General features: G+C 47.2%; 1 protein-coding gene across 2 annotated transcripts in view; it reads left to right on the top strand.

Moving 5' to 3' along the window:
• Positions 1-26,708, top strand: part of PIK3CD (phosphatidylinositol-4,5-bisphosphate 3-kinase catalytic subunit delta) — a 628,820-nt gene that overhangs the window by 308,460 nt on the left and 293,652 nt on the right. For both annotated transcript variants that reach the window (XM_078642291.1, XM_078642292.1), the window contains exons 13-14: positions 11,132-11,299; positions 25,281-25,402. In XM_078642291.1, the coding sequence (XP_078498417.1) occupies positions 11,132-11,299; positions 25,281-25,402 (290 nt within the window). The remainder of the gene's footprint in view (positions 1-11,131; positions 11,300-25,280; positions 25,403-26,708) is intronic.

Here is a 26,708-nt window from a genome sequence, read left to right as displayed (position 1 = left end):
TTGACATTCAAGAATAATAGGTCTCGAATATTGACGACAACATATCTTCAAGGTATGTATATATAGGTTAGTATATAATTACTATTAATAACTCATCTGAGTATTTTGCCCTATATGTGTGTGTGTGTGTATATATATAATCACTGAAAAACAAACAAAGGTTAAAATTATGTTATAGTTAGATACGGTAACACAATCTTGGTTTACATTTTTAAAAAAAAGCTCAAACAAAGGTTAAAGTGGCATTATATATTGAAATGTGATTAAAACATTTAAAACAAGAAAAGGCACTGAAATTCACAAGCTATAGTTTAGTAAGCTAACAATAGCTTGCACTTGAACCCCACCATGCATGGCTTAAGACCTCACACATTACATCTCTCATGACATGTTAAATGACTTTAATAACATCACTGATGGCATTTCAAATGACATCATTGAGGACATCATTGATAATATCAGAGCCATATACAGCATAGAGTTACTGTGTATACTCTTGTGGGTGCTTGGTATTGATACTGTGTAAACCCTGGATGCAACTGTGATTGTGCATGTTGAAAGTCATATGGCACACTGTTCAGAAATCAATAAAGCTTAGGGTGCAAGTAGTAATCCATGTCAAACGAGGTATAAGATGAGCGCACTTGATGTAGGTCGTTGAGGTATGCTTGAAAGTTGTGGCTTAAGCCCAAGTCTTTTGTTGACAATCGATTATCCACCAGTGGATGTCTGGCCACATTAGATAGTTAATTAGTTGTAATACAGTGCTAGAAACAAATTATGTGTAACAAGGATGTTTATAAGGTGTGAGTGATTATGTTCAGAACTTCACTGAGGAGTTTGAGGCATTGCAGATGTTGAATGATGTAAAATGTTGGGGCGTACCACTTAGAGATGTATATCTAACAGTGGCTTGTAAGCATGCCTGTAAGGTAGTATGCCATTGTGCCCATCTCACGAATGTGTGTAGTGTATTTGACCACAATATGGAAGATTGTCCACAGGGCGTGGCAGAAGGTGTCTTTTCAGTATCAAACACATACCGGTTAACCTCTTGACTTTAAATTGTGAGTTGTGTGAAGACTTTAAGAGTGTAATCCTGATAAGGGGAATAGATTACAAAGTCTTTTTTGGTGCATGTTCAAGGTTTAAAAAGTGGATGACCCCATCCCCATTAAAATCTATAGATGCTTCTATTAGAAGGGTGTGAATACTAGTCAAAAGAAGGGAACAACCACCAAATGTGGGTGATTTGACATATGTGCCCTGTTTGACACATGTGGCCAAAGGTTATCTCCAATAGCATGTCACTGGTAGCAGAAAGTTGGTCACAGAGGTAACGTGTTGAATTTCTTCTAGCCCACAAACCCTGAAAGACTGTGTCACAATGACTGAACAATGTGATTTAAGATTTCATCAATTATGTCATTAAGCATGTCATAGGTGAGGTGACAAGCAGTGGAAGGCAGGGGCACAAGTTACATTTTGCTCATTAAATGATAGTTGGTGAATTTCTGTGTTTTGTTTTAAATATCACTTTTTATGTTAATTCATCAGTTAACTATAACATCACTTTAAACGTTGTGATTCTTCAGTGAATCTATAAGGTTTAAATGACGTAAGCTAAGGTCTTTTTACCATACCCATCTATAAAATCACTTTAACCTGTTTTTGTTAGTGAGTTCCTGTCTTTTTTTAACATGCGGTAAGAAGTTATTACCACAACTAACTATAACATCATTCTAACCTTTAATTTGCCAGTATCTATCTATCGGTCTATCTATCTTTATGATACTTAGATAAAGAGTTAACAACAGTACATCTATACTTACCTATGTATATATACTTTGATGAAGTGGTAGAACACCAACAGAAACTGATTGTCAGAATTGTAAGGATAGCTCAAAAACACCCTTTGGTTTGCACAGAGTTTTCAGGATGGAGAGTGGAGGTCAAGTTTTCCCTCTATCCTTACATAAACCCAGAGCTGAAGGAATGGAAGGGAGAGGTAGCTGCTAGTGTTACATTTCCCAAAGCTGTGAGGAGAGACCAAGATTCGGCACGAACGGTTACATGACTTTATGTCTCCCGAGTAACATATAGCATCTGTTCCTTCTAGGTCTGTGAGGGTAGAAGGAAAGAGGGCTGAAGGAAAGGGCATACCTATGGTCATAACCTTTGTCTACAGAAAAAGGCCTGGGAGCATAGGGTTCTGTAGTAGGGGATCTCTGTGTATAGTCATAATCTTGTGAATAGTCCCGCCTATGTGTGTGGACCCCGGAGCAATCGAAATAGTCTCTTAAGTTGTCTTCTTCGGCAGTCCTGCTTAGACACTTAAGAGAAAATCTAAGACACATAATGGAGCCTAAAACTACAAGGCTACATTGGCCAGCACTTCATCTCGAAGTGAAACAGATAGCCAAATAATATTCAATTTTACACACTTTGTTAAGTTTCACACCTAGAGAAACTCCCTTTCACAAAAATCCTTTATCTTGATAGAGAGGAAGGGTTGGACAGACATGCCCCATAGGCTGCCATTATGTGTCTGGAAAAGGGATACCGTGCCTTTAAGGAACTCTTCAGAGACCCTTGGTATCCCAGGATGCACAGCCAAAGGCAAGTTACTTTCAGTTCTTTTTTCCGGCTCCTGCAGGACCCTGGAGCATTGAGCTCTACCTTTTTGGGTATATCTTCAATTTTGGAGCTTTTACCGTGGTTTGAGTGTTTCACTCGACGTCTGGGGTCTTCCTCTTCCAGTTGCTGTCTTTTTTGACCAGTTTTGCCTCCTCTATATTGTCGAAATGCCAGCTTTATTCGACAAGTGCCCTGAGTGTGGTAGGAAGAAGGCTAAATCTGACCCCCACAGAGTGTGCATACTCTGTCTCCCTTCTACCCATGTCCCTGATTCCGGTGATATCTGTCACTCTTTCTCCAGGAGGACCCTGCGTGACAGGGAGAAGATTCGTCTCCAAGGCCTGGAGCAGAGGAGACATCAGGAACCAGGTGGAACTTCTGGGCATGGAGTGATTCTGTCATCATCCTCTGCCCGTGCATCGGCCTCTAGGGGCTCCCCAATCAAGAAAAGGCCCGGAAAAGGCACCGGTCCCGGTCGACGTTGATGGCTTCGGAGTCGGCGTCGAGAGGTACGACTACCATCTGTTTCCCGTCGACCCAGGGCTCTGGGTCGAGTCGACGTTCGGCGTCGAGGGGTAGGACGTCAGCGTCGTGATGAGTCCCGAAGAGGCAGGCATTCGCCGTCGAGGCGACACCGCCGTTCGCCATCACGTCGACGTGAAGGTCATGGTTGAGGAGAGAAAGATCGACTTCAAGGCGAAGATACCTCGGCCTCCACAACCGAAGCCTTTGGTTCTGGCTTAGCCTCCTCTGCTTCCGCAGCCTCCTGGGCCGGTGGTTCCTGCAAGGCCCAGAAAGACAAGGTCAAGATCCAGAGGGAGGCATCGCTCTCGAAGTGAGCGTAGATATTCGACGAGGTCACGTCATCGGCGGCGGAGGGAAAGGTCACGTTCCAGATACATGGACTCGTCCAGCGACAGGAGATATTCTCCCACTTTTTTCGGACTCTCCTCCTACGAGAGTGTTGCCAGTGGATGACATTGTGACGTTCCAGGATGTGCTGCTGAGGGGGGTAGCGAAGTTGGGGATCACAGTGACGGTGCCCACCCCTTCCACCTCTGTGATCTTTGAAACATTGCAACGCAGGCACCTCTCTCGCCCTTTGGTGCCAGGACTGGAGGAACCGGCCATGGAGCTGTTTCTGACGCCGGCCTCGGTGAAGTCGGCGCCATCTCGGCTTCAGAAGAAGTACAGGCCCCCGGATTCGGAACCAGCGTTCTTAAGATCAGATCCTGTCCCGGATTCTGTTATTGTGACAGTGGCCAAGAAGCAGCATTCTACTGCCCCTTCGTCTACGGTTCTTCCCGACAAGGAGAGCCGTCAAATGGATTCGGCAGGGAGAAAAGTCTGCAGTACAGCGGCGAGTTCATCAGCGCTTTTGGGTCGGTATGACCGCTCCTTGTGGGAGTCCCTGCAGGAATTCATTGAGCTCCTCCCGAGGGACAGGAGAGAAGACTTCCAGGAGATCTTGAATGAGGGCATGATGGTCTCAAATCAGTTCGGCGGCAGCCGCCTCTCTCCTGGATGCTCATGGGTACTGCCATGGCATAAACTTGAGGCGCACTCCTAGTTGCGCCTTACCTCTCTTAAACCAGAGGTGCAACAGCGGATTGCTAACTTGCCCTTTTCGGGATCTACTCTCTTCGGGACTCATGCGGACGAAGAGATGGCCCGCATGAAGGCGGAAGTGGAAACGCTGAAAGCTGTAGGTTGGGAGAAACCAAAGGAACAGCGAAAGTCCTTCCGCCCCTTCCAGAGGCGTTACTCTTCCCAGAGATTTCAGCAAGGGCAAGGTCACCAAGCTGGCCAACAGCAGCAGCAACAACAGCAATGCCAGCGACAACCCTTCCAGAAGCGTCAGACGTGCAGAGGCAGGCAGCAGGCCTCCTTGGCGAATAAGGGCCCGGGCGGGTCTAAACCCTGAGGAGTTACTTCCCCCTCGTCCGTTACCCGCTCCAGTGGGGGGAGCATACAGAATTACTTTACAGAGTGGAGAAAAATTACTCAGGACAAGTGGGTGCTGAATATTGTTTGCAATGGATACAGTCTTCGTTTTGTCAGCCCTTCTCCAGCTATTCCACCGGTTCGTTCGCAATACCAGTTGTGTGAACTTCAAGCGGAGGCTGATACATGTTAAGAAAAAGGGCGATAGAAGACATCCCTCTGTCTCAAAGGGGAAAGGGTCCATATTCAAGGTTCTTTCTGGTACGCAAAAAGGACAAAAACAAGTTCAGGCCAATTCTGGATTTGCGACAAGCAAACAAATGGATTCGCAGGGAGAAATTTTGCATGCTGTCCTTGCACCAGATTTATCCTCAGCTGCAACGAGGAGACTGGCTTTGCACAATAGATCTGCAGGATGTGTACTTCCATGTGCCCATTGCACGGAAACACCCGAAGTTCCTGCGCTTCCTAGTCAGCACCAATAATTATCAGTACACCGTACTACCGTTTGGTCTGACGTCTGCACCCAGGACTTTTTCAAAATGCATGGCAGTGGGGGCAGCGCACCTGAGAAAGAACAAGGTGTTTGTCTATCCGTACCTGGACGACTAGTTGATCAAAGCCTCTTCCTTCCAGGAAGCGCAATTGCATTTCAACATAATGGCCATTCTGTTGAACCAGCTGGGTTTGCATATCAATATGTCCAAGTCCGTTCCGACTCCTGTTCAGTCCCTGCAGTACTTGGGAGCCTCCATCAATACTTTCAGAGCAAGCATGTCTCCTTCGGAGGAGCGACGCTTATCGATCCTTCGGAAGGCTCAGGCTCTCATGTCTGACAGTGAGGACAGTGTCTTCTCTTCTGGGGTCGATGGCCTCTTGCATCCTCCTCACACCACATGCACGCCTCCACATGAGACCGCTGCAGGAATGTCTGGAGGATCAATGGGAACAGAAACTAGGGAGCTGGGACGACAGGATCCAACTGTCTCTATACGCTCAACAGTCCCTGAGATGGTGGTGTTCAACAGAGAATCTCCTCAAGGGGGTTCCGTTCCACAAGGACATTCCCATACAGAGTATTGTGACGGATGCCTCTCTCCACAGCTGGGGAGCGCATTCAGACCATCTGCAGATCCAAGGAACGTGTTCCCAGGCGGAATCCACGTATCACATCAATTTTCTGGAACTGAGAGCTGTTCATTTGGCGCTGAAAGCCTTTCATCCGTCCTTCCAGACCAACTCCTTGCTTGTACATACGGACAATACGACCACAATGTATTACCTCAACAAGCAGGAAGCGCAGGCGATCTGGCACTGGCTGCTAGCCAGAGGACTGATGATAACGGATACCCATCTACCAGGTGTGCAGAATGCTCAGGCGGACGTACTCAGCAGGCTGGTCCAGGAAAACCACGAGTGGGTCCTAAACGACGAGGTGCTAAGAAACATCTTCGAAAGATGGGTCTCTCCAGAAATAGATCTGTTCGCCACCGCCGAAAACAGAAAATTCCGAGACTTCGCCTCCAGGTTTTACCAACCGGGGACTCTGGGGAATGCGCAATGGATCAGCTGGTCGAACAGCTTTCTGTACGTTTTTCTACCCATTCCCCTAATTCCGGCAGTACTCATCAAGCTGTCTCAATCCGGAGCGCGAATGATCCTCATTGCTCCGGAGTGGCCTCGACAGTGGTGGTTCACAGACCTGCTCCACCAGTCTCTCCAACCCCATCTGCGGCTTCTATGTCGGCCGGACCTTCTCACGAAGTTCGGGGGGCAGATGGTGCACCCCAACCTCTCATCGTTGAGTTTGGCGGCATGGCTCCTGAGATCGTACAATATGGACACTTGAACTTGCCTGACAACTGCATGGAAATACCCAAGGAGGCTAAAAGCCCATCCACAAGGACTTCCTATGCCTATAAGTGGAAAAGGTTCTGCATCTGGTGCACGTCCATGAACGCGGATCCTACCTCCTGCAAGAAAGATGTCATCCTTCCATACCTCTTGCATTTAGCTCAATCTGGTCTTAATATCCATTCTATTAAGGTTCACCTCGCAGCATTAACTGCGTATAGGAAATGCCCTTCACAAACATCCTTCTTCCAGATTCCTGTAATTAAAGATTTTTTAGAGGGATTGAAGGAAGTATTTCCCCCTGTTCGGCATCCGTCGCCTTCATGGGAACTGAATGTGGTGCTGTCAACGTTGATGAAGGAGCCTTTTGAACCTATTCATAAGGCTTCTCTACAGCATTTATCGTGGAAGGCGGCCTTCCTTGTGGCTATAACATCGGCCCGCAGGGTGAGTGAGATCCAGGCCTTGTGTTGCCAAGAGCCTTGTACTGTATTTCATGCTTCTAAGGTTGTCATGAGGACTCACCCTAAGTTCCTTCCTAAAGTGATTTCTGATTTTTATGTCAATCAGACGATAACTTTACCTATGTTTTTTCAACTCTGGAATCCGTCCTGCCTCAGTGCTGGACGGATCATGCTCTTGTCCTTTTCTCTTTCTCATGTACAGCTGCTGCTATAAAAAGGTACAGCGCGAGTGGTAGGGGTAGACAATGGTCCAGAATTCTTGCAGAATCCACACTGCCCACTCTGCTCCCGGATGGTTTCAGTTTAGGAATCAACGCGGATGAGAGTTATGAGTTGCTTTGCCAGCGAATTTCATCTTCCCTTGACTCCTTGGCGCCAATGCGCAGTATTCGAGCTAGGAGCCACTTGGCTATGCCTTGGTATTCGGATGAACTTCGGCAACTTAAATTGCAGTGCAAACAAGCGGAGAGAGCTTGGAGGAGACAATACCTGGAGCCTCAGCGTGTCCTCTATAGGCAGACACTGGCAAAGTATAAAATCCAGATTAAGCGGGCCAAGTGTCGGTTTTTGGAGGACTCACTGACGGCGGCGGCGAACAAATCGCAGGTCCTTTTTAGTCTGGTGAAAGATCTAGCTCACCCAGCTTGTACCAAGAACATAATACCAGCCTCTCAGGATCTTTGCGATTCGCTGGCACAAGCCTTCGAGGAAAAAATCGCCTCCATTTTAAACAATCTTGCTCCATCCGCTGATAAAGTGGTGGATAGTCCCCTTTGGGGTGAGACCAACAAGCAGCGCTCTCCATCTACAGGATTGAACAGTTTTCCATTACCATCCTTCGAGGAATTTTGTGCGGTGGCAGATGGGTTGTCTTCTGGTTCCCCATCTGATCCACTACCCCCGAAATTTTGGAAACTGTTCCATGCTGAGCTGTTTCCTCCGCTCTTTTCGATTTGTTGTCAGTCATTGGACTCTGCACGAGTCCCTGACTGCTGGAAAGTAGCAGTGGTCTCCCCCTTGTTGAAAAAAGAAAATCTGGACCCCACATGCCCAGTAAACTACAGGCCGATCTCCCTATTGCCTTTCCCAGTTAAAATTCTGGAGAAATTGGCCACAAAGCACCTTTCTAAATTTTTTGAGTCTACCGGATGTTTGGATATGGCCCAGTTCGGCTTTAGACCAGGTCATGGGACGGAGTCGGCTTTGGTGACCGTTCTTGATGACCTTCGAGCGCGGGCCGACCAGGGTCAAGCAGCCTTTTTAGTGCTGCTTGACATGTCGGCCGCGTTCGACACGGTCAGCCACACAATCTTGATCAGGAGGTTGGCGGAGGCGGGAATTTCGGGACTTGCCCTGCAGTGGCTGGTATCATATCTCGACCACAGGTACCAGATGGTGTCCCTGCCACCTTTCAAATCTAACAGCAGGAAGGTGGGGCAAGGCGTACCACAGGGGTCTTCCATCAGCCCCATTTTATTTAATCTCTACCTCCGCCCCCTGATCTCGTTAATAACATCTTTTGGCATTACGGTCACCAACTATGCCGACGACACACAGCTTGTCTTCTCCTTTGAAGGCAAGCAGGCGGTCTCCCACGAGGTGTTCCATCGTTGTATGAGTACCGCGGCAGCATGGCTGGGTAACAACTCCCTGCAAATCAATAGCATGAAAACAGAGGTGTTACATTGTTCTACGGACCGTACCCCTAGGCCTTTACCATTGGATTTCTGGCCCCCTGATTTCCAAGGGACTGCCTCTTCTGCTAAGTCAGTACGTAATCTGGGCGTAATGATCAGCTCTAATTTGCAGCTGGAGGTAGCAGTGAACAAAACAGTGGCCACATGCATGGCTCTGCTCTGTTCGCTGCGGAAGATTCTACCTTTGCTCCCTTCTCATGCCAGACCAGAGGTAGTGCGAAGCATAATACTAAGCCGTCTTGATTACTGCAACGCACTGCTTCTGGGGGCGCCTGTTAGTCTATTGGCGAAGCTGCAACGTGTGCAGAATTTTGCTGCAAAACTAGCATTGTCACGCCGCCGTCTGGACTCGTCTGCGGAGGCTCTTAAGGACTTGCATTGGCTGCCAGTTCTGCAGCGTATTGATTTTAAGGCCCTATGTTTGGTGTTTCGGGCTCTTCATGGGCAAGGCCCACTTCCATTACAGAATCTTTTTACCTGGTACATCCCAGGCAGACCGCTTCGGTCAGCCTCTGCCTATCTGGTATCAGTTCCAAAGTTTAAACGCTCCAGGATGGGCGGCCGTGCCTTCAGGGTCACCGCAGCAAATCTGTGGAACTCTCTTCCTCTGGACCTGCGGAGTATGGCTGATCTTTCCTCTTTTAAGAAAAATCTGAAAACCTACCTATTTCCCAGAACACTGCACTAGACCATTTCGGATGCTGGTAACATCGTGTATGTCATGATTATCTAAGCGCCAGGATGCCCGTTGGGTGACAGAAAGCGCTATATAAAAATATCTATACATACATACATACATCCTTCCTCTCCAGCGGAGAGGTCTCTTCATTCCCTGGATGTAAGAAGGGTTTTGAAATTCTACTAAGATAAGACCAAGGACATTCGTAGGTCAGACCAATTGTTTGTCAATTATGGTTCGGTCAGGACGGGTTTTGCCGCCTCTAAACAGTCCATCTCTAGGTGGATTGTGTCCTGTATCCAGTTATGTTACCAAAAGGCTAACAAGACCTTAGGGGGTAAGCCTGAGTGAGGCTCATTCCACCAGGGGCAAAGCGGCAACAATGTCTTTGCTACGTAATGTTCCCATTGCAGATATCTGTAGGGCTGCCACTTGGAAGTCGGTCCATACCTTTGCCAAACACTACTGCCTGGACTCTGATGCCATAGCAGACGCTCAGGTTGGGCAGGCTTCGTTGAGAAATCTGTTTGCACAGTAGTGGTTTTGTCTGTTTCCTCCACCGCTGGTTTGGTTTGTTGGGATGGGCTTGCCATTCTATTCACAAGATTAGGACTATACACAGAGATCCCCTTCTACAGAAGAAGTAGTTTCTTACCTGTAACTCTAGTTCTGTAGTAGGGTATCTCTGTTATAGTCATAAGCACCCGCCCTCCTTCCCGGTGGATGAAACGATAATGTACTGAATGCTACAGGCCTGGCTTGATACACTTTCAATAAAGAACTGAAAGTAACTTGCCTTTGGCTGTGCATCCTGCGATACCAAGGGTCTCTGGAGAGTTCCTTAAAGGCACGGTATCCCTTTTCCAGTTACATAATGGCAGCCTATGGGGCTTGTCTGTCCAACCCTTCCTCTCTATCATGACAAAGGATTTTTGTGAAGGGGAGTTTCTCTAGGTGTGAAACTTAACAAAGTGTGTAAAATTTAATATTATTTTTCACTTCGAGACGAAGTGCTGGCCAATGTAGCCTTGTAGTTTTAGGCTGCATTATTTGTCTTTGATTTTCTCTTAAGTGTCTAAGCAGGACTGCAGAAGAAGACAACTTAAGAGACTATTTTCATTGCTCCGGGGTCCACGCACATGGGCGGGACTATTCACAAGATTATGAATATAACAGAGATACCCCTACTACAGAACTGGAGTTACAGGTAAGAAATGACTCCTTATAAAACCAAAGCCTTTTCCTGTGTCTTAGACCCAGGTAAGCCTTCTACTTTCACGTGACGTATCCTATCATGTTTTTAAGGTAGACCAGCAGCAGACACCTATGGTTACGCACCCATGCGTTCCACATGTGTTTAGTTACAAGAAGAGGATATCACTAGCTGTCCTATAACTGATTAAAACAGTGCTTTAAGGATAGAGGGAGAATATTCCCCTGGGGGACAGACCTGAGCTTTTCATATCTTTAAGTACAAAGAGAAAGCTCCATACAATCACAGAACATATCCCTTTAAAACTGTGCAGTTAGTGGCAAAGAATGCCTTTTTAAGTAATGTACACTGTTCGTCACTTGAATAAGAACACAGAGTGCACTTACCTCGGCTCACATACCTGATCTCTGCATTGTTGGAAGGATATAGGGAGAGGATAACCCCTCTTATGGTCATATGATGCCTTGGTCACACCTTTCTTCCACCTACTACTGTGAGGGACAACCCACTAGCATTGCATAACAAATTCTTCTAGAACACTATGAATGGAAAGAGAGTGCACCATTAACGTTCATTCTCCATGCCTAAAAGCTACATTTTGACAAGGATACATTATTTCTTGTTTTATCTTACATGTAAGCAGCAGCTGGTTCTGAAGGATATTTTGGAGAAGAAGGGACCTATTGAACTGTACGAGCACGAGAAGGACCTGATGTGGAAGCTACGTCATGAAATCCGTGATCAATATCCCGAAGCTCTGTCCAAGCTCCTCCTGATCACCAAGTGGAACCGGCATGAGGACGTCAGCCAGGTGACATGGAGCCCTATGCGACTGAGATATGCATTTGTTTGGCTAAAATACTATGCATGAATGGCCAAAAAACTGCTCCTCTGTCTCCAAGATGCTGCTCTTTGTGTCGCAGTAGCTTTGCGGCTGTATAATATGGATAGGGTTTTTGGTTTTCAGTTCAAACAGATTATAACTGATAAAACACCACCAAAGGGAATATTTGCTTTTCAGTAGAGACTGAAAAATGCAGTATTTTGCTGCACCCGTACTGCTTTGGTGCCTTACGGTCTTAAAGTAGTGTATGTTATTTCTCTACTTCTAAGCACTTTTCCCTGATGGACACTCCCAATGTGACCCACTTCAGCCATGTAAGCAACAAAATCACATCGGCATAGCCTAACAATGTAAAATAAACATAATTTATGGTGTAAACTGCCCAAGCAAAACAACAAGGCATCCCGCATTTCATGACTTTTTTTTACAAGTTTAGCTACTTTTTTGTACTTAAGCAGAGATTTTTGTTACCAGTGTGATCCCATGGCTAACAGCATACATATACATTTTTTAGCAGCCTCTGCCTCTAACCCGGTAGAGCAGGAATAGGCATACATAAGATGTTACTATTACATTTATTATCCCAGTCCTTACTTGGTATCTGGAGACAAAGAATATGCTACTGTGACACTGGCTCGTATTAGAAAAGCACTGAGCACCACACAATATAGATATATCTCATGACTTAAATTAAAGATTTTCATTCAGTTGCTCTTTTCTCTTTCTGTGAAGAATAGAGAAGCAGGAAGGTGTTTTACCAGATGTGTTCACCATTAACTTTTGATCTGCTGCAATCACATATTATTGCGGTGCAAACATATCTCCATTCATGGAATTCAGGTAACAAAAAGACAAAGTAAAAAAGACTCAGAGCACAAGGAAACCAAGAAAAAGAAAGAATAAATTGATATGGTGATCAAAGATGTCAGATGAAATACTATCAGAATTAGCTAAAACAATTGACCCCTTATGAGTCTTCTCCATGATGGTTCCTGGTTTCTAGCTGCCTCATGTGAACTAGTATTCCACCTGATCAAAAGAGATCTAATGTACTCTCTCATCAAAAGGTCTTCTGGGTCTTATTACACTACTCAGGACAAGGCTAATATGTTGTATTGCTCCTTTGATTTAGTTTTTGTATTTTTTTTTAATACATTATTACTCATATATGGAATTACACCAAGTTTGTCCAGGAGTGATGGATACTTCTAAACACAGATTTCAAACCTTATGGATATCCCTAGGTATCAGACTGATATCACAAACTCTCGTAATAGTGCTGACGCTCCAAAAGATGGTGCTACTGACCTCGGGTCATGATGACACACAGTTGCATTATGATGCCACCCCTGTATGCTGAGGTCAGTTTCTCTTTAACCAAAACCAAAGAAGCAGACCTGGAGCTCCCCTCTTACCAATTTAAGTTTCCACCATATTCTTACATTTTCAACTTTGTCAGTGTGCAGAAATGTCCTGCAAAGATGACAGGTTTCATGTTGGGCCGCCCGTGTGAGAATCAAAGCCATTCAACCCAGATGTACCCAAAGGCCTTCAGGGAAGGAGAGGCTGAGCTCCAAGTCACAGAACACAAGAAGTAAGGTTGGTCTCAGTCGAGGAAGAAGTACAACAAATGCATACGAAGCTCCTCTACGTCCATATGCTCGTGCTCTAGGAGGAGGTCATAGAGTCATTGGGCCTGATTCACAGAACTAACTTAAGACAAAATCCTAAACTTACTACCATTTTGGCATTCACAGAAGACACTTGGGGGCATATGTAGGTAATTTCCATTTTGCAATTCTCAAATAGCGATTTTTAAGGAATCGCTATTTGAGAATTGCAAAATGGAATGTAGGTTATAATTTGCAATTTTTTTGCAAATCTCTAACATTCCTTAATTGCGATTAGCAAATTGCGAATCGTAATTAGGGAATGAGTGTCCCATTCATTCCTATGGGCCTCTGACCCATAGAAATGAATGGGGGTACATTCTCAAATTGCGATTTTCTATGAGAAAATCGCAATTTGAGAATCGCAATTCCAAGGGTGCCAGGGTGTCCAAAGGACACCTGTTGCACCCCTGGAATGTGCCTGTAAGTACATGTGGCGCACATACATGCCCTAAGGACATGTCTGTGCGCCACATGGCACTTTGAATTTTTTTTAAAAATGCATTTTTTAAGGAATTCGCAAAATACCATCTACTTGAAGTAGGTGGTATTTTGCGATTCCTTATGCAAAAATCGCGATTTTTAAAGCACCCCTACATAGCATTTAAGGAATCACAAAATTGCGATTCCTTAAATGCTATAAGCAAAATAAGGAATCACAATTTTTGCGATTCCTTATTTGCTAAGTGGCACCTACATATCAAAACGCCGTTTGCGATTCGCAAACGCCGAAATTCACCGAATTTTGGAGTTTGATTTGGCGTTATATTTGATTTTCTGCGGATGTTCAGGCTGCTCTGATGGATTCGCCTTTTGATGGCAAAGGCCTTTTCGGAAAGAAAGCTGATGCTGCTTTGGAAAGGTTTAAGGATAGCAGAGCAACAGCAAGATCTTTGGGTTTGCAAACTAGAGGCTCTGTCGCCAAAAGGTACAAGGGTTTTGGAAGGTCTAATTTTCGTACCTATAAGCAGACCCAGCAGCAACAGCAGCAGCATAATCCTTTGTACAGGTCCTACAGAGGCAGACAAAGGGGTTGTTCTCGTGGACGTCAAGCCTCCTCCTCCTCCACTTCTTCCTCTTCTACCCACCCCCCGCCTACAAGAGCAAAGCAGCCCTAGATCCACCATTCTGGATCATGAGGGTCCTGTGGGGGGTCAGCTTACTTATTTTCTACAGGATTAGGAATCGGTTACATCAGATCTTGGGGTTCTCAATCATGTAAACAATGGGTATGCTCTTCCCTTTCAGGAATTTCCCCCAAATTACCCTCCTTGCCAAGGTTTTTGCTTGGAGAGCCACCTGTTGCTCCTACAGGAAGAAGTACAAGCATTGTTTAAAAAGGGTGTGATAGAGGTGGTTCCGGAGCAGGAAAGGGGCCAGGGATGCTACTCCCGGTATTTCTTGATTCCCAAGAAGGATGGCAGACTTCGTCCAATCCTGGATCTCAGGATCTTGAACTTTTACCTAAAGCAGGAGAAGTTCAAGATGCTCACTCTTACGCAGGTTCTTCAGGCGCTGATGGAAGAAGACTGGATGGTGTCAATCAACTTGCAGGATGCTTATTTCCATATACCCATTCTGAAGTCGCACAGAAAGTACCTCCGCTTCACGGTGGGATCGCAACACTACCAGTTTGCGGTTCTACCGTTTGGTCTTACTACTGCGCCTCGAGTCTTCACCAAGGTGATGGCTGTGGTGGCTGCACATCTCAGGAGGTCAGGGATTCCAGTATTCCCTTATCTGGACGATTGGCTGATCAAAGCAGAATCTCCGGAGATAGTGCTCCATCATCTGCAAGAGACAACTCAGTTGTTGCACAGGTTGAGTTTTTCGATAAATGTACCCAAATCTCACCTGGTGCCCTCCCAGCGCAACCTGTTCATAGGTGCGGTACTGGACACAACTGTATGTCGTGCATTCCCTCCACCTCAAAGGATTCACGACATACAGGAAATGATTCCTTTATTTTACAATGTAGCGGTTGTTCCAGTCCTGAAGGTCCTTCGTCTGCTCGGTCTGATGGCTTCTTGCATTCTGTTGGTCAACCATGCACGCTGGCACATGAGGGCACTCCAGTGGTGCCTCCGCAGGCAGTGGTATCAACACCAAGGGGATCTCGGGGGTCAGTGAGGATCTCCAGAGAAGCTGCGGTGGATCTGTCTTGCTGGGGAATGGAAGGCAATCTGTCTCAAGGAAAGCCTTTTCAAACTCCTCCGTCGGTGGCCACAGTGATAACGGATGCATCCACTCTAGGGTGGGGTGCTCATCTGGGGGATCTGGAGGTCAATGGTCTTTGGTCTCCAGAAGAAAGGTTTCTTCACATCAACCTTTTGGAATTGCGGGCAATACGTCTAGCACTCAAGGCCTTCCTCCCTTCCCTTCCCTTTGCGGTCGGTCGGTTCAAGTCCTGACGGACAACACCACCGCGATGTGGTATATCAACAAACAGGGAGGAGTGGGGTCGCAGTGTCTATGCAGAGAGGCTCTGCGTCTCTGGTCCTGGGTTCAGGAACATCAGATTTGTCTGGTGGCAAATCATCTGGCCGGAGTACTGAACGTTCGTGCAGACCGTCTCAGTCGGCAGTTCTCAGCCGATCACGAGTGGAGGCTTCATCCAGAGGTAGTTCGTCATGTCTTTCGGACATGGGGATCTCCTCAGGTGGACCTGTTTGCCACTCACGAGAACGCTCACTGCCCGTCATTCTGCAGTCTCCAGTATCCGATGCAAGGAGCAATGGGGGATGCGTTTCAGTTGAGTTGGGGCTTGCGACTCCTTTACGCATTTCCTCCCATACGCTTGATTCCTCGGGTTCTGAGGAAGATACGTCAAGACTGGGCCCGAGTTATATTGATCGCCTCGGATTGGCCAAGAAGGGTGTGGTACACAGATCTTCTCCACCTCTCCTCGTGCCCTCCGCTCCGTCTCCCTCTCAGGGCAGACCTCCTCTCGCAGTCTCAGGGGCAGGTTCTACACCCCCACCTCCAGACCTTACACCTTCATGCCTGGAGATTGAACGGGGCAACCTGAATTTCTTTTCTCTCCCACCTGATGTGGTGGATGTCATTCTATCGGCCAGGCGTGACTCCACCAAGTCTATCTATTATAGATGGTCTAAATTTATATCCTGGTGTGGAGAGAAGTCTATGGACCCCTTTAGGGCTCGTTTATCCAACATCCTCCAGTTTGCTCTTTCTTCAGCTCAGCAGGGTTTTGCTGTGGCTACTGTGAAAGGCTATTTATCGGCTTTGTCGGCATTCCTTTGCTTGCCGGATCAGCCATCCTTGTTTAAATCACCCATTGTTTCGCGTTTTATTAAGGGCCTTACCAACAAATATCCGCCCACTCCTTTTATTGTGCCTCAATGGGACTTAAATCTTGTCTTAACCTATTTGATGGGTTCTCCCTTCGAGCCCTTGCATAAGTGCCCCTCGAGACTGTTGTCTTTTAAGACAGTATTTTGTGATAGATACATCTGCCGTGTGGATTCCTCACCTTGTGAATATCCCCTTGTGTCAGCAACATTCGGAAATTCTTTTTGTAGCTTTGCGCCGACGTGGACATGGACGTCATAGAGACACGGCATTGCACGCGACTCCGCTGACGTCACCGACGCCTACAATAGGCCCACGCCGGCGTGATGACATCAGTTCCCTTTTTTCTGCGTCGTCGACGTTAACGGTTTCGGGATATTCAGTAGCTTTTGGTAGCTCTGTTACCTTGTTTTCTTCGTTTTCCTTGTTCTCGTGCCTCTTTGTCTCCCTAGAATGTCGACAAAGAAGACTGGATTTAAGCCCTGCAGAGAGTGCGGGAAAATGATGTCCATTACGGACCTACACCAGGACTGTATTTGGTGTTTAAGCTCCGACCACGACGTGGATGCATGTTCGTTGTGCCGGAAAATGAACCCAAAGGCCCTACGAGAGAGGGAGACCAAACTTCTAGTAGCGAAGCTGAAAGCCGATAAAGGAAGGAAGACTTCAAGATCCCGCTCGAGGAGGTCGAGGTCAAAATCAAGATCAAGATCTCGAGAGGCATCGGCTTCGAAGTCCTCGTCGGATCATGCTTCGAGATCGCATAAGAAGCACAAGAAAAGGAGGCATGAGTCTCGACGTCATTCGGGTGAGAAGTCGGGCTCGAAGTCGAGGTCTCCCATAAAGGTTAGATCGAAGGTGATCCCACCTCAAGAGGCTTCGGATCGGGAAGGTGAGGCCTCGCCTTCGGAGTCACAAGTTCAATCTCCGACTCCGGTTACCAATCCGACTCCGATGCCGTCTCCGGCTCAAGAAGAGGTAGAAGAAGTTCCTAATGAGGAAGAAGAATCGGCGCTTGTTGAAGAGCCGGATTCGAATCTGCCTCGAGATCAGCCTGAGGGTGATCATCCACCTTTTCCTGCACCAGGTCAGGATCCATCAGCGTTCCTGAACGCTATGTATGGTGTATTCTCGAGACCATGGTACTCCTCTGGTGCACCTTCCGGTCCCATGGGTCCAATGGCATTTAATTTGGGTGTTCCACACTCTTATGCCCCGGCACCTTTCATGCCGTATATGCCAGCCCCGACACCGCTGTGGCAGTACCCGGCTCCGCCGAGGTCGTGGCCGGCTCGACCAAAGTCGATGACTCCGGTACCGGCGTCGCCCGCTCCAAGCAGGTCTTTGGAGCATCCATCTAAGCCTTCGGATTCTGTACCGACGTCGGCTCCGTCGGAGTCGGTGGTGGATCCGACTCCGATCCGTGTGTTAAAGAGAGGTCCAGGAGGGAAGCACAACGCCTCCTGGAGAAACGGAGGTATTACGAATCTCACCCAGACTTGGAGGAAGGTGAACTGGATGAGGATTGTTTCGAAGAGCTGGCTGATGCTAGTGGCCTTGATTTTTCCCCAGAGTGGGAGTTGCCATCAGGTCCGGATACGCCTTCAAAGGATGTCCAGCCATATCACGTGGTAATGGGGAAGGCAGCAGGACCTTTAGGTTTGACATTACCAACTGTTGAGTTTAAGTCAAATCTGCTTACAGAACTACTCCATTCACCAAGCTCATCTGTGGAGCCGTTACTCCCATTTAATGACGCGTTAACTGAACCTATTATGGAGGTGTGGAAAAAGCCTCTTTCTGCTCCTGCTGTCTCAAAAAGTGTGGCGAGGAGATATAGGGTGGCTCCCGAAGACCCTGCCTTTTTATCATCTCACCCTTCTCCTGAAAGCCTGGTGATTCAGGCTGCGTGCTCTAAAAAGTCGGTTGGTGCTTTTCCCCAAGTGCCTGGTGACAAGGAGGCCAAGAAACAAGATCAAGTGGCCAAGAAAACGTTCTCCTCCGCAAGTATGGCGTTAAAGTCAACGAATGCCACTTGTCTCATGGTGAGGTATGAGCACGCACTTATGGACTCAATGCGTTTGTTGATTCCAAAGGTTCCAGAAGACTGCAGGGGTGACTTTGAGGAGGTGTTATCTGATACTCAAGCGGCAGCTCGTCAAGTTATCCAGAGCGGTCTAGATACTGCAGATTCTGTGGCACGGATCATGGGCACTGCGGTTGCCACAAGAAGATCAGCTTGGCTGAAATCCTCGGATTTTTCTGCGGATGTGCAGTCTGCACTGTTAGATCTACCATTTGATGGAGTTGGACTCTTTGGCAAGAAGGCAGATACAGCCTTAGAGAGGTTTAAAGACAGCAGAGCAACTGCTAGATCTCTTGGTCTTCAAGTAAGAGGTTCAACGACCAGAAAGTTCAGAGGTTTTGGACGCTCTTCTTTTCGTACCTATAGACAAGGTCAGCAGCAGCAGCAGCAAAATACCTTGTATAGGTCATACAGGGGAAAGCAAAGGGCACGTCCTCGAGGGCGTCAAGCGTCTTCCTCCTCCACCTCCTCCAACCCCCCAGCCACAGAAAAGCAGCCCTAGATCCGCCATTCAGGATCATGCGGGTCCGGTGGGGGGTCGGCTTACCCACTTTCTACGGGATTGAGAATCGGTTACATCAGATCTTTGGGTTCTCAATCTCGTAGAAAATGGGTATGCCCTTCCCTTTCAGGAATTCCCTCCCAATTACCCTCCTTGCCAGGGATATTGCTCAGAGGAACATCTGTTGCTCCTACAGGAGGAAGTTCAGACTCTGTTAAGAAAGGGTGTGATAGAGGTGGTCCCAGAGCAGGAAAGGGGTCAGGGATGCTACTACCGGTATTTCCTGATTCCCAGAAGGATGGCAGACTTCGTCCAATCCTGGATCTCAGGATCTTGAATCTCTATCTGAAACAAAAGAAATTCAAGATGCTCACCCTTGCTCAGGTTCTTCAGGCGCTGCTGGAAGAAGACTGGATGGTGTCGCTCGACTTGCAGGATGCGTACTTTCACATCCCATCCTAAAGTCGCACAGGAAGTATCTCCGTTTTACAGTGGGATCGCAGCACTATCAGTTTGCGGTCCTTCCGTTTGGGCTTACTACTGCGCCTCGAGTCATCACCAAGGTGATGGCAGTGGTGGTGGCGCATCTCAGAAGGTCAGGGATTCCTGTATTCCCTTATTTGGACGACTGGCTGATCAAAGCAGAGTCGTCAGAGAGAGTGCTCCCTCATCTGCGAGAGACAACCCAGTTGTTGTACAGGTTGGGTTTTTCGATAAATGTACCCAAGTCTCACCTGGTGCCCTCCCAGCGCAACCTGTTCATAGGTGCTGTACTGGACACAACTGTATGTCGTGCATTCCCTCCTCCTCAAAGGATTCGCGACATACAGGAAATGATTCCTTTATTTTACAATGGAGCGGTCGTTCCAGTCCTGAAGGTCCTTCGCCTGCTCGGTCTGATGGCTTCATGCATTCTGTTGGTCAACCATGCACGCTGGCACATGAGGGCGCTCCAGTGGTGCCTCCGCAGGCAGTGGTATCAACACAACGGAGATCTCAAGGAGTCAGTGAGGATCTCCAGAGAAGCTGCGGCGGATCTATCTTGGTGGGGTGTGGAAGGCAACCTGTCTCAGGGGAAGCCTTTTCAGTTGCCTCCTCCGGTGGCCACAGTAATAACGGATGCATCCACTCTAGGGTGGGATGCTCATCTGGGGGATCTGGAGGTCAAGGGTCTTTGGTCTCCAGAGGAAAGGTTGCTTCACATCAACCTTCTAGAATTGCGGGCGATACGTTTGGCGCTCAAGGCCTTCCTCCCTTCCCTTTGCGGTCGTTCGGTCCAGGTCCTGACGGACAACACTACCGCGATGTGGTACATCAACAAACAGGGAGGAGTGGGGTCACAGTGTCTCTGCAGAGAGGCTCTGCATCTCTGGTCCTGGGTTCAGGACCATCAGATTTGTCTGATGGCAAATCATCTGTCAGGAGTTCTGAACGTTCGTGCAGACAGTCTCAGTCGGCAGTTCTCCGCCGACCACAAGTGGAGGCTTCACCCGGAGGTGGTTCGTCACGTCTTTCGCCACTCGCGAGAATGCTCACTGCCTGTCATTCTGCAGTCTCCAGTACCCGATGCAAGGAGCCTTGGCGGACGCGTTTCAGTTGAGTTGGGGAAATCAACTCCTTTACGCGTTTCCTCCCATACCTTTGATTCCTCGGGTTCTGAGGAAGATTCGCCAAGACCAGGCCCAAGTCATATTGGTCGCCCCGGACTGACCAAGAAGGGTGTGGTATACAGATCTTCTCCATCTCTCCTCTCACCCGCCGCTCCGTCTCCCTCTCAGGCCAGACCTCCTCTCTCAGATGGAGGGGCAGGTTCTACACCCCCACCTCCAGACATTACACCTTCATGCCTGGAGATTGAACGGGGCAACCTGAATTCCTTTTCTCTCCCGCCTGACATGGTGGATGTCATCTTGTCAGCCAGGCGTGACTCCACTAAGTCCATCTATTCTTATAGATGGTCAAAATTTGTCACGTGGTGTGGGGAGAAATCTATTGACCCTTTGAGAGCCCATTTGTCCGATGTTCTCCAGTTTGCCCTTTCTCTGGCGCAGCAAGGACTTGCTGTTGCCACAGTTAAGGGCTATCTTTCTGCGCTGTCGGCATTTCTCTGCTTGCCTGACCAGCCATCTCTTTTTAAATCTCCTGTAGTTTTAAGGTTTTTGAAGGGCCTCACAAATAAGTTCCCTCCTACTCCTTTTATTGTGCCTCAGTGGAACTTAAATCTTGTATTGACCTTTTTAATGGGTGCTCCCTTTGAGCCTCTTCACAAATGTCCTATGAGGCTTTTGACTCTTAAAACAGTCTTCCTCGTTGCAATAACCTCAGCAAGGAGGGGGAAGTGAGCTTCAAGCTCTTAGTTACAAGCTCCCTTTCTTGACCATTCATGCTGATCGAATGGTTCTTAGGACCAGGGCTGCTTTTCTGCCTAAGGTTGTTACTCCTTTCCACCTTGGTCAATCCATTACCCTCCCTACCTTTTATCCCCCCCCACACCCTTCCAAGGATGAGGAGAGGTTGCACCGTCTGGACCCCAAAAGGGCGGTGTCCTTTTACTTGGACAGATCTAAAGACTTTCGTTTGGATGACCAGCTCTTCATTGGGTTTGCTGGCTGCAAAAGAGGAAGAGCGGTCCTTAAAAGAACTTTGTCAAGATGGATCGTCCTCTGTATAAAGATCTGCTACTCTTTGGCCGGTAAGGAACCACCAGAGGGTATAAGGGCTCATTCTACAAGAGCTAAGTCTTCAACCTCAGCATTGGCTAGAGGTGTTCCTGTAGAGGATATTTGTAGAGCGGCAACTTGGTCTTCCCTCCACACTTTCGCGAAGCATTACTGCTTGGATTCCGAAGTGAGGAGGGACGGCCATTTTGCGCGCTCTGTCCTCCAGGATTTCCTGGTTTAGAAGAGTGGACGCCCTCCTCCGGGAGTGGGGACTGCTGTGGGACTCTATTCACAAGGTAAGGAATCCACACGGCAGATGTATATATCAGAAGAACAAGTTACTTACCTTCGGTAACGCTTTTTCTGGTAGATACAATATCTGCCTGTGGATTCCTCACTGACCCACCCGCCTCCCCGTTGTCCACTCTTCTATACCAGAGTTTCTGTAATGTATTTATTTTATTGTCAAGGAGTTGTTTATTTCAAATGTTTTATTGCATTTGCTTCACACTGTGTGTGTTACCTTGATATTTGTACTGCGTATACTGTGTATATGTCTACTGTCATTGGTCCGTCCGTATGCCTCGAAGGAACGGAAAAAAGGGCGGAACTGATGTCATCACGCCGGTTTGGGCCTATTGTAGGCGTCGGTGACGTCAGCGGAGTCGCGTGCGATGCCGTGTCTCTATGACGTCCACGTCGGCGCGAAGCTACAAAAAGAATTTCCGAATGTTGCTAACACAAGGGGATATTCACAAGGTGAGGAATCCACAGGCAGATATTGTATCTACCAGAAAAAGCCTTACCGAAGGTAAGTAACTTGTTCATTAGTTGCCATTACCTCGGCAAGGAGGGTAAGTGAGCTTCAAGTTCTGAGTTGGAAATCCCCATTCTCTACCATTCATGCTGAAAGAATGGTACTCGGGACCAGGACTGCTTTTCTGCCTAAGGTGGTAACTCCCTTCCATCTGGGGCAGTCCATTACCCTTCCTTCCTTCTATCCTCCCCCTCACCCTTCCAAGGAGGAGGAGCAACATCACCGCTTGGACCCAAAGAGGGCGGTGAGCTTCTACCTTGATAGAACTAAAGACTATTGTGTGGATGACCAGCTCTTCGTGGGCTTTGCTGGCTGCAGAAAAGGCAGAGCGGAGCACAAGCGCACACTTTCCAGATGGATTGTCTTGTGCATCAAGATTTGTTATTCTTTGGCCGGTAAGGAACCTCCAGAGGGTTTAAGAGCACATTCTACCAGGGCAAAGTCTTCTACATATGCCTTATCTAGAGGTGTTCCTTTTGAGGACATTTGTAGAGCGGCAACTTGGGCCATCCTCCACACTTTCGCGAAGCATTACTGCTTAGATTCCGAAGTGAGGAGGGACGGTCACTTTGCGCTCTCTGTCCTACAGGATTTCTTGGTATAGAAGGGTGGACACCCTCCTCCGGGAGTGGGACTGCTGTGTTATTCTATTCACAAGGTGAGGAATCCACTGGCAGATGTGTCCATCAGAAGAACAAGTTACTTACCTTCGGTAACGCTTTTTCTAGTGGATACAGTATCTGCCTGTGGATTACTCACTGACCCACCCGCCTCCCCGTTGTCCACCCTTGTATACCTACAATGTTGATATTCTTTAATTGTACTTTTAATGGAAGTGTTTTTCTGAATTGTTTTTACACTGTGTGTATTGTTTCAAATCCTGTGTACTATGTATACTGTACATATTGATGTCGGTCCGTCCGTGTGTCCGTGTGACGTCATCATGCCGACGAGGCTTGCTTATGGCTCCGGTGACATCAGCGAGGTCGCGAGCGGAGCCGTGCCTCTGTGACGTTGTCCACGTCGGCGTAGAGAGCTACAAAAATTTCCGAATGCTGCTGGCGCAGGGGATATTCACATGGTGAGGAATCCACAGGCAGATACTGTATTCACCAGAAAAAGCGTTACCGAAGGTAAGTAACTTGTTCTTTAGCACCAAACGGTACATCTAGCGATGAACTTTTAAACTCATGGCAAATGCCAGGTCTCAGGTTGCACCTCTACTATACAATTAAATATTTGATGTGTGTCCATCCAAAAATGATTACCCTGCTTCCACATGAGAGAATATATACTTCTTGTGTTTGTACCAGACCCTGAGCCTTGTATGATCCCATTCACCAGCTCTTACAACAATCTCCAAAATATCTCTGTGGATCACTTGCCATTTGTGTTTCTTCTGCAGAGTCTCTGCACCAAAGTCAAGAAAAAAATAAAAAGATTTACTCTGTGGCTGTAGAGCATCTCTGAGGGATTAAGGAAGCTTCCTTATATAGAATCACTTCTCTGACGCCAAGATCCTCGAGTGTTACAATGATAGTCCCACATTCTAAGTATGTTTTCACATTGGTGCTCTTGAGGGGAGTTTGTAAGCTGTGGGTACCAATGCACCCTTTTTCCTTTGGGAGAGTGAAGCGTTCTTTAAAAAAAGGCATCTGCCAATTCCAGTAAGTGTGTGTCAACAGCAGTTGGTAAAAAACCCAGTTCACTGAAATTGTCCACCCTCATATAATGTTCTGGCATCCCAAGATTGTGGTCTGTGAGGAACATTGATCTGTTACTGTGCGTCTGAACACCTCACAGTGTTTTGCATGCCCCTCCATGCTACTCGTGCTTTTGTAAATACTGCCTGCACTATCTTCCTACCATAACCTTAATCGATTCCCATTTTGTCTCTACTGCAGTGATGTATTTTTTGATTTCTTGCTTACTTTCTTCTGTTATGCTCCTATTATGGCTTTCTGTCCCATAACAAGAGCACTAATCCTTATGCTGTCCTCTAGATTTGCATCTCCTCTGCTCCACAATCAACAGGCTGCTATGCTCGTACCTGGGCTGTCAATAAAAGCTGCCTCTCTTCGAGTCCCCCCTTTGCCTTGCCTACTACTGCTCTCAAGCTAGATCAGAATACCTACTTGAGTTGCAGATCCAGGTTAAACCGAAGCCAGACATGTCCTGGAAGGTTGCCCCACCAACTGCAAGTGCAGAAGGGCCCCAAGCCCTCCTCGCAGTAGGCTCTTGGTACTAATGTTGCCCGGGCTGCTCACATCTACGTTTCGAAGCACCGCAGTAGCTTCTCTACCACCTTGAAACCGATCCCTTTGGTCACCAACAGTTTCTGCTCCCCAAGCTATTTAGCATCCTCAACTGTCACCAAGGGCCCAAAACGCAGCACTCAGTCTGATCCTCCAAGTGGAGTGGCCATCTTGCCTGCCTCCAGTTTTCGCCCATTTTGCTGTGCTTTTCACATATGGGTTTGAATCCCATCCTCATCACCAGTGTAGCAAAGCTCCTTGTACGCAATAACCAGCTGCGACTTCACAGTACAAACAAGTTGATTTTTTATTTATAGTACAGAGTAGGTGCAATAACATCACGTTTCTGTTGAAAGTTACAAGTATATATCTACAGTTCACTGTTCAGCCTTTCTTCTCATCTGGCATGGCTGCCAGACCAACATTCCAAGTGTCCCTCATCACTGCATACAGCATCATACTACTTATGTAGCAATGACACAAATAAAGCAGGGTAAATGAGATGGAACACCGTTGCAGTCTGTAGCCACAAGCATACTCACCAGAGTGAATTTTTATAAAGCTATCTGTGCATTCATTCATTTTAGGTAGTTTGTCTTGCACATTATGCTGTATCCATGCATACACTAACTTTCTTACTTTGCAGATGGTGTATCTGATGCAGTCTTGGAAGGAGGTGTCTGTGCTCAGTGCTCTAGAGCTACTGGATTTCAGCTTCCCTGACCGCTACGTGGGCTCTTTCACAATCAGCTGCCTTAAGAAACTGTCGTGAGTATGAATGGCCAGTAGAATAGTGGGTACTCTTTGATGCATGTATATTTGCAGTGTAGTGCCTGTCACTCATTTCTACCCTTTTCTTCATATTTTCTGTTACTTTTTACCCTACATGCCATTCATCATGATTTATTTTGTAATTTCACCTATTTTCTTTTGCCTTGTTCTCCTTCCTTTACGACTGGTGGGGAAATTTCCACACTGTCAGACATGAGCAGAAAGTGCTTCTCTAAAAATAATGCTATCACACTAAACCTGTTAGAGCCTTCTATGTATGAGCTTTCCGCAATCTCATATCTGCTTCTTCAACTTCAACATATTTCTGTTCTCCCTACCTATCTCGCAGGGCTGAGGGATTACAATCGCTGGCAAGTCCCCTTTTTTGGTTAATAATGGACGAGTTACTTAACTTCAGTAGTGCCTTATCTGGTAGAGACGCTATCTAGTTGCAGATTCCTTACCTTAGAATTATCCCCAGGCACCAGACTGGATCTGAAACATTTTAGTGAGCAAGTACCCCTGTGTGCCGGTAATTGGCAGTGATCGGCTTTGCGTGGTGTCATCCGCCCCAGAAGTGACATGTGCGGTGTTTATATATGCACCAACCCAGCGCACTGATGTCAGTTACTTTTCACGAGTTTTGATGCTAGGAGCACGGACAACAAAGAACACTGACCAATGGTGGGGAAAACTAGGGCCCTGAGAGGTGGAAAGCTCTGTCCCTAGAAATCCGTTCACAGAGAGGGTAGGATGGGTTAGATAGTCTCTACCAGATAAGGCGCTACAGAGGGTAAGGAACTTGTGCCTTTTGATAGAGACGTCTAGCTTCAGACTCCTTAACCACTTGCATGCTAATGACAAGGTGAACTCGTCATGAGGCACAATGAATCTGTGCTCATGACAAGGTCAACTCGTCATGTATAATGGGGAACATAAATCTGTAGCACAGGAGGGGAAAACCCCTTAGCAGCCAAGTGGTTAACTTAGAATAGATACCCAGCAATACCTCCCTGGAGGTGGGTCTGTGAAACAATTTCACATCAAAAGTCCTGCAGGACTGAACGGACAAAGTTCTAGGCAGTAGTGTTTTGTGAACATGTGCAAGAAAGCCCAGGTTGATGCCTGGAAGATGTCCAGGACCAGGACTTCTCATGCTAATGCAGTAGTCTGAGCCTTGACTCTGGAGGAATGAGCATACAAACCCTCAAGAGGTTGCTTCTTGGCCATTGTGTAGCATATTTTAATGCAGAGCACAATCCATCGGGAGATGGTCCATTTCTGCACAGCCTTTCCCTTCTTT

This window comes from Lissotriton helveticus, chromosome 5_1 (genome assembly GCF_964261635.1).
Source record: "Lissotriton helveticus chromosome 5_1, aLisHel1.1, whole genome shotgun sequence".
NCBI lineage: Eukaryota > Metazoa > Chordata > Amphibia > Caudata > Salamandridae > Lissotriton > Lissotriton helveticus.
This window is presented reverse-complemented; position numbering and strand designations above follow the sequence as displayed.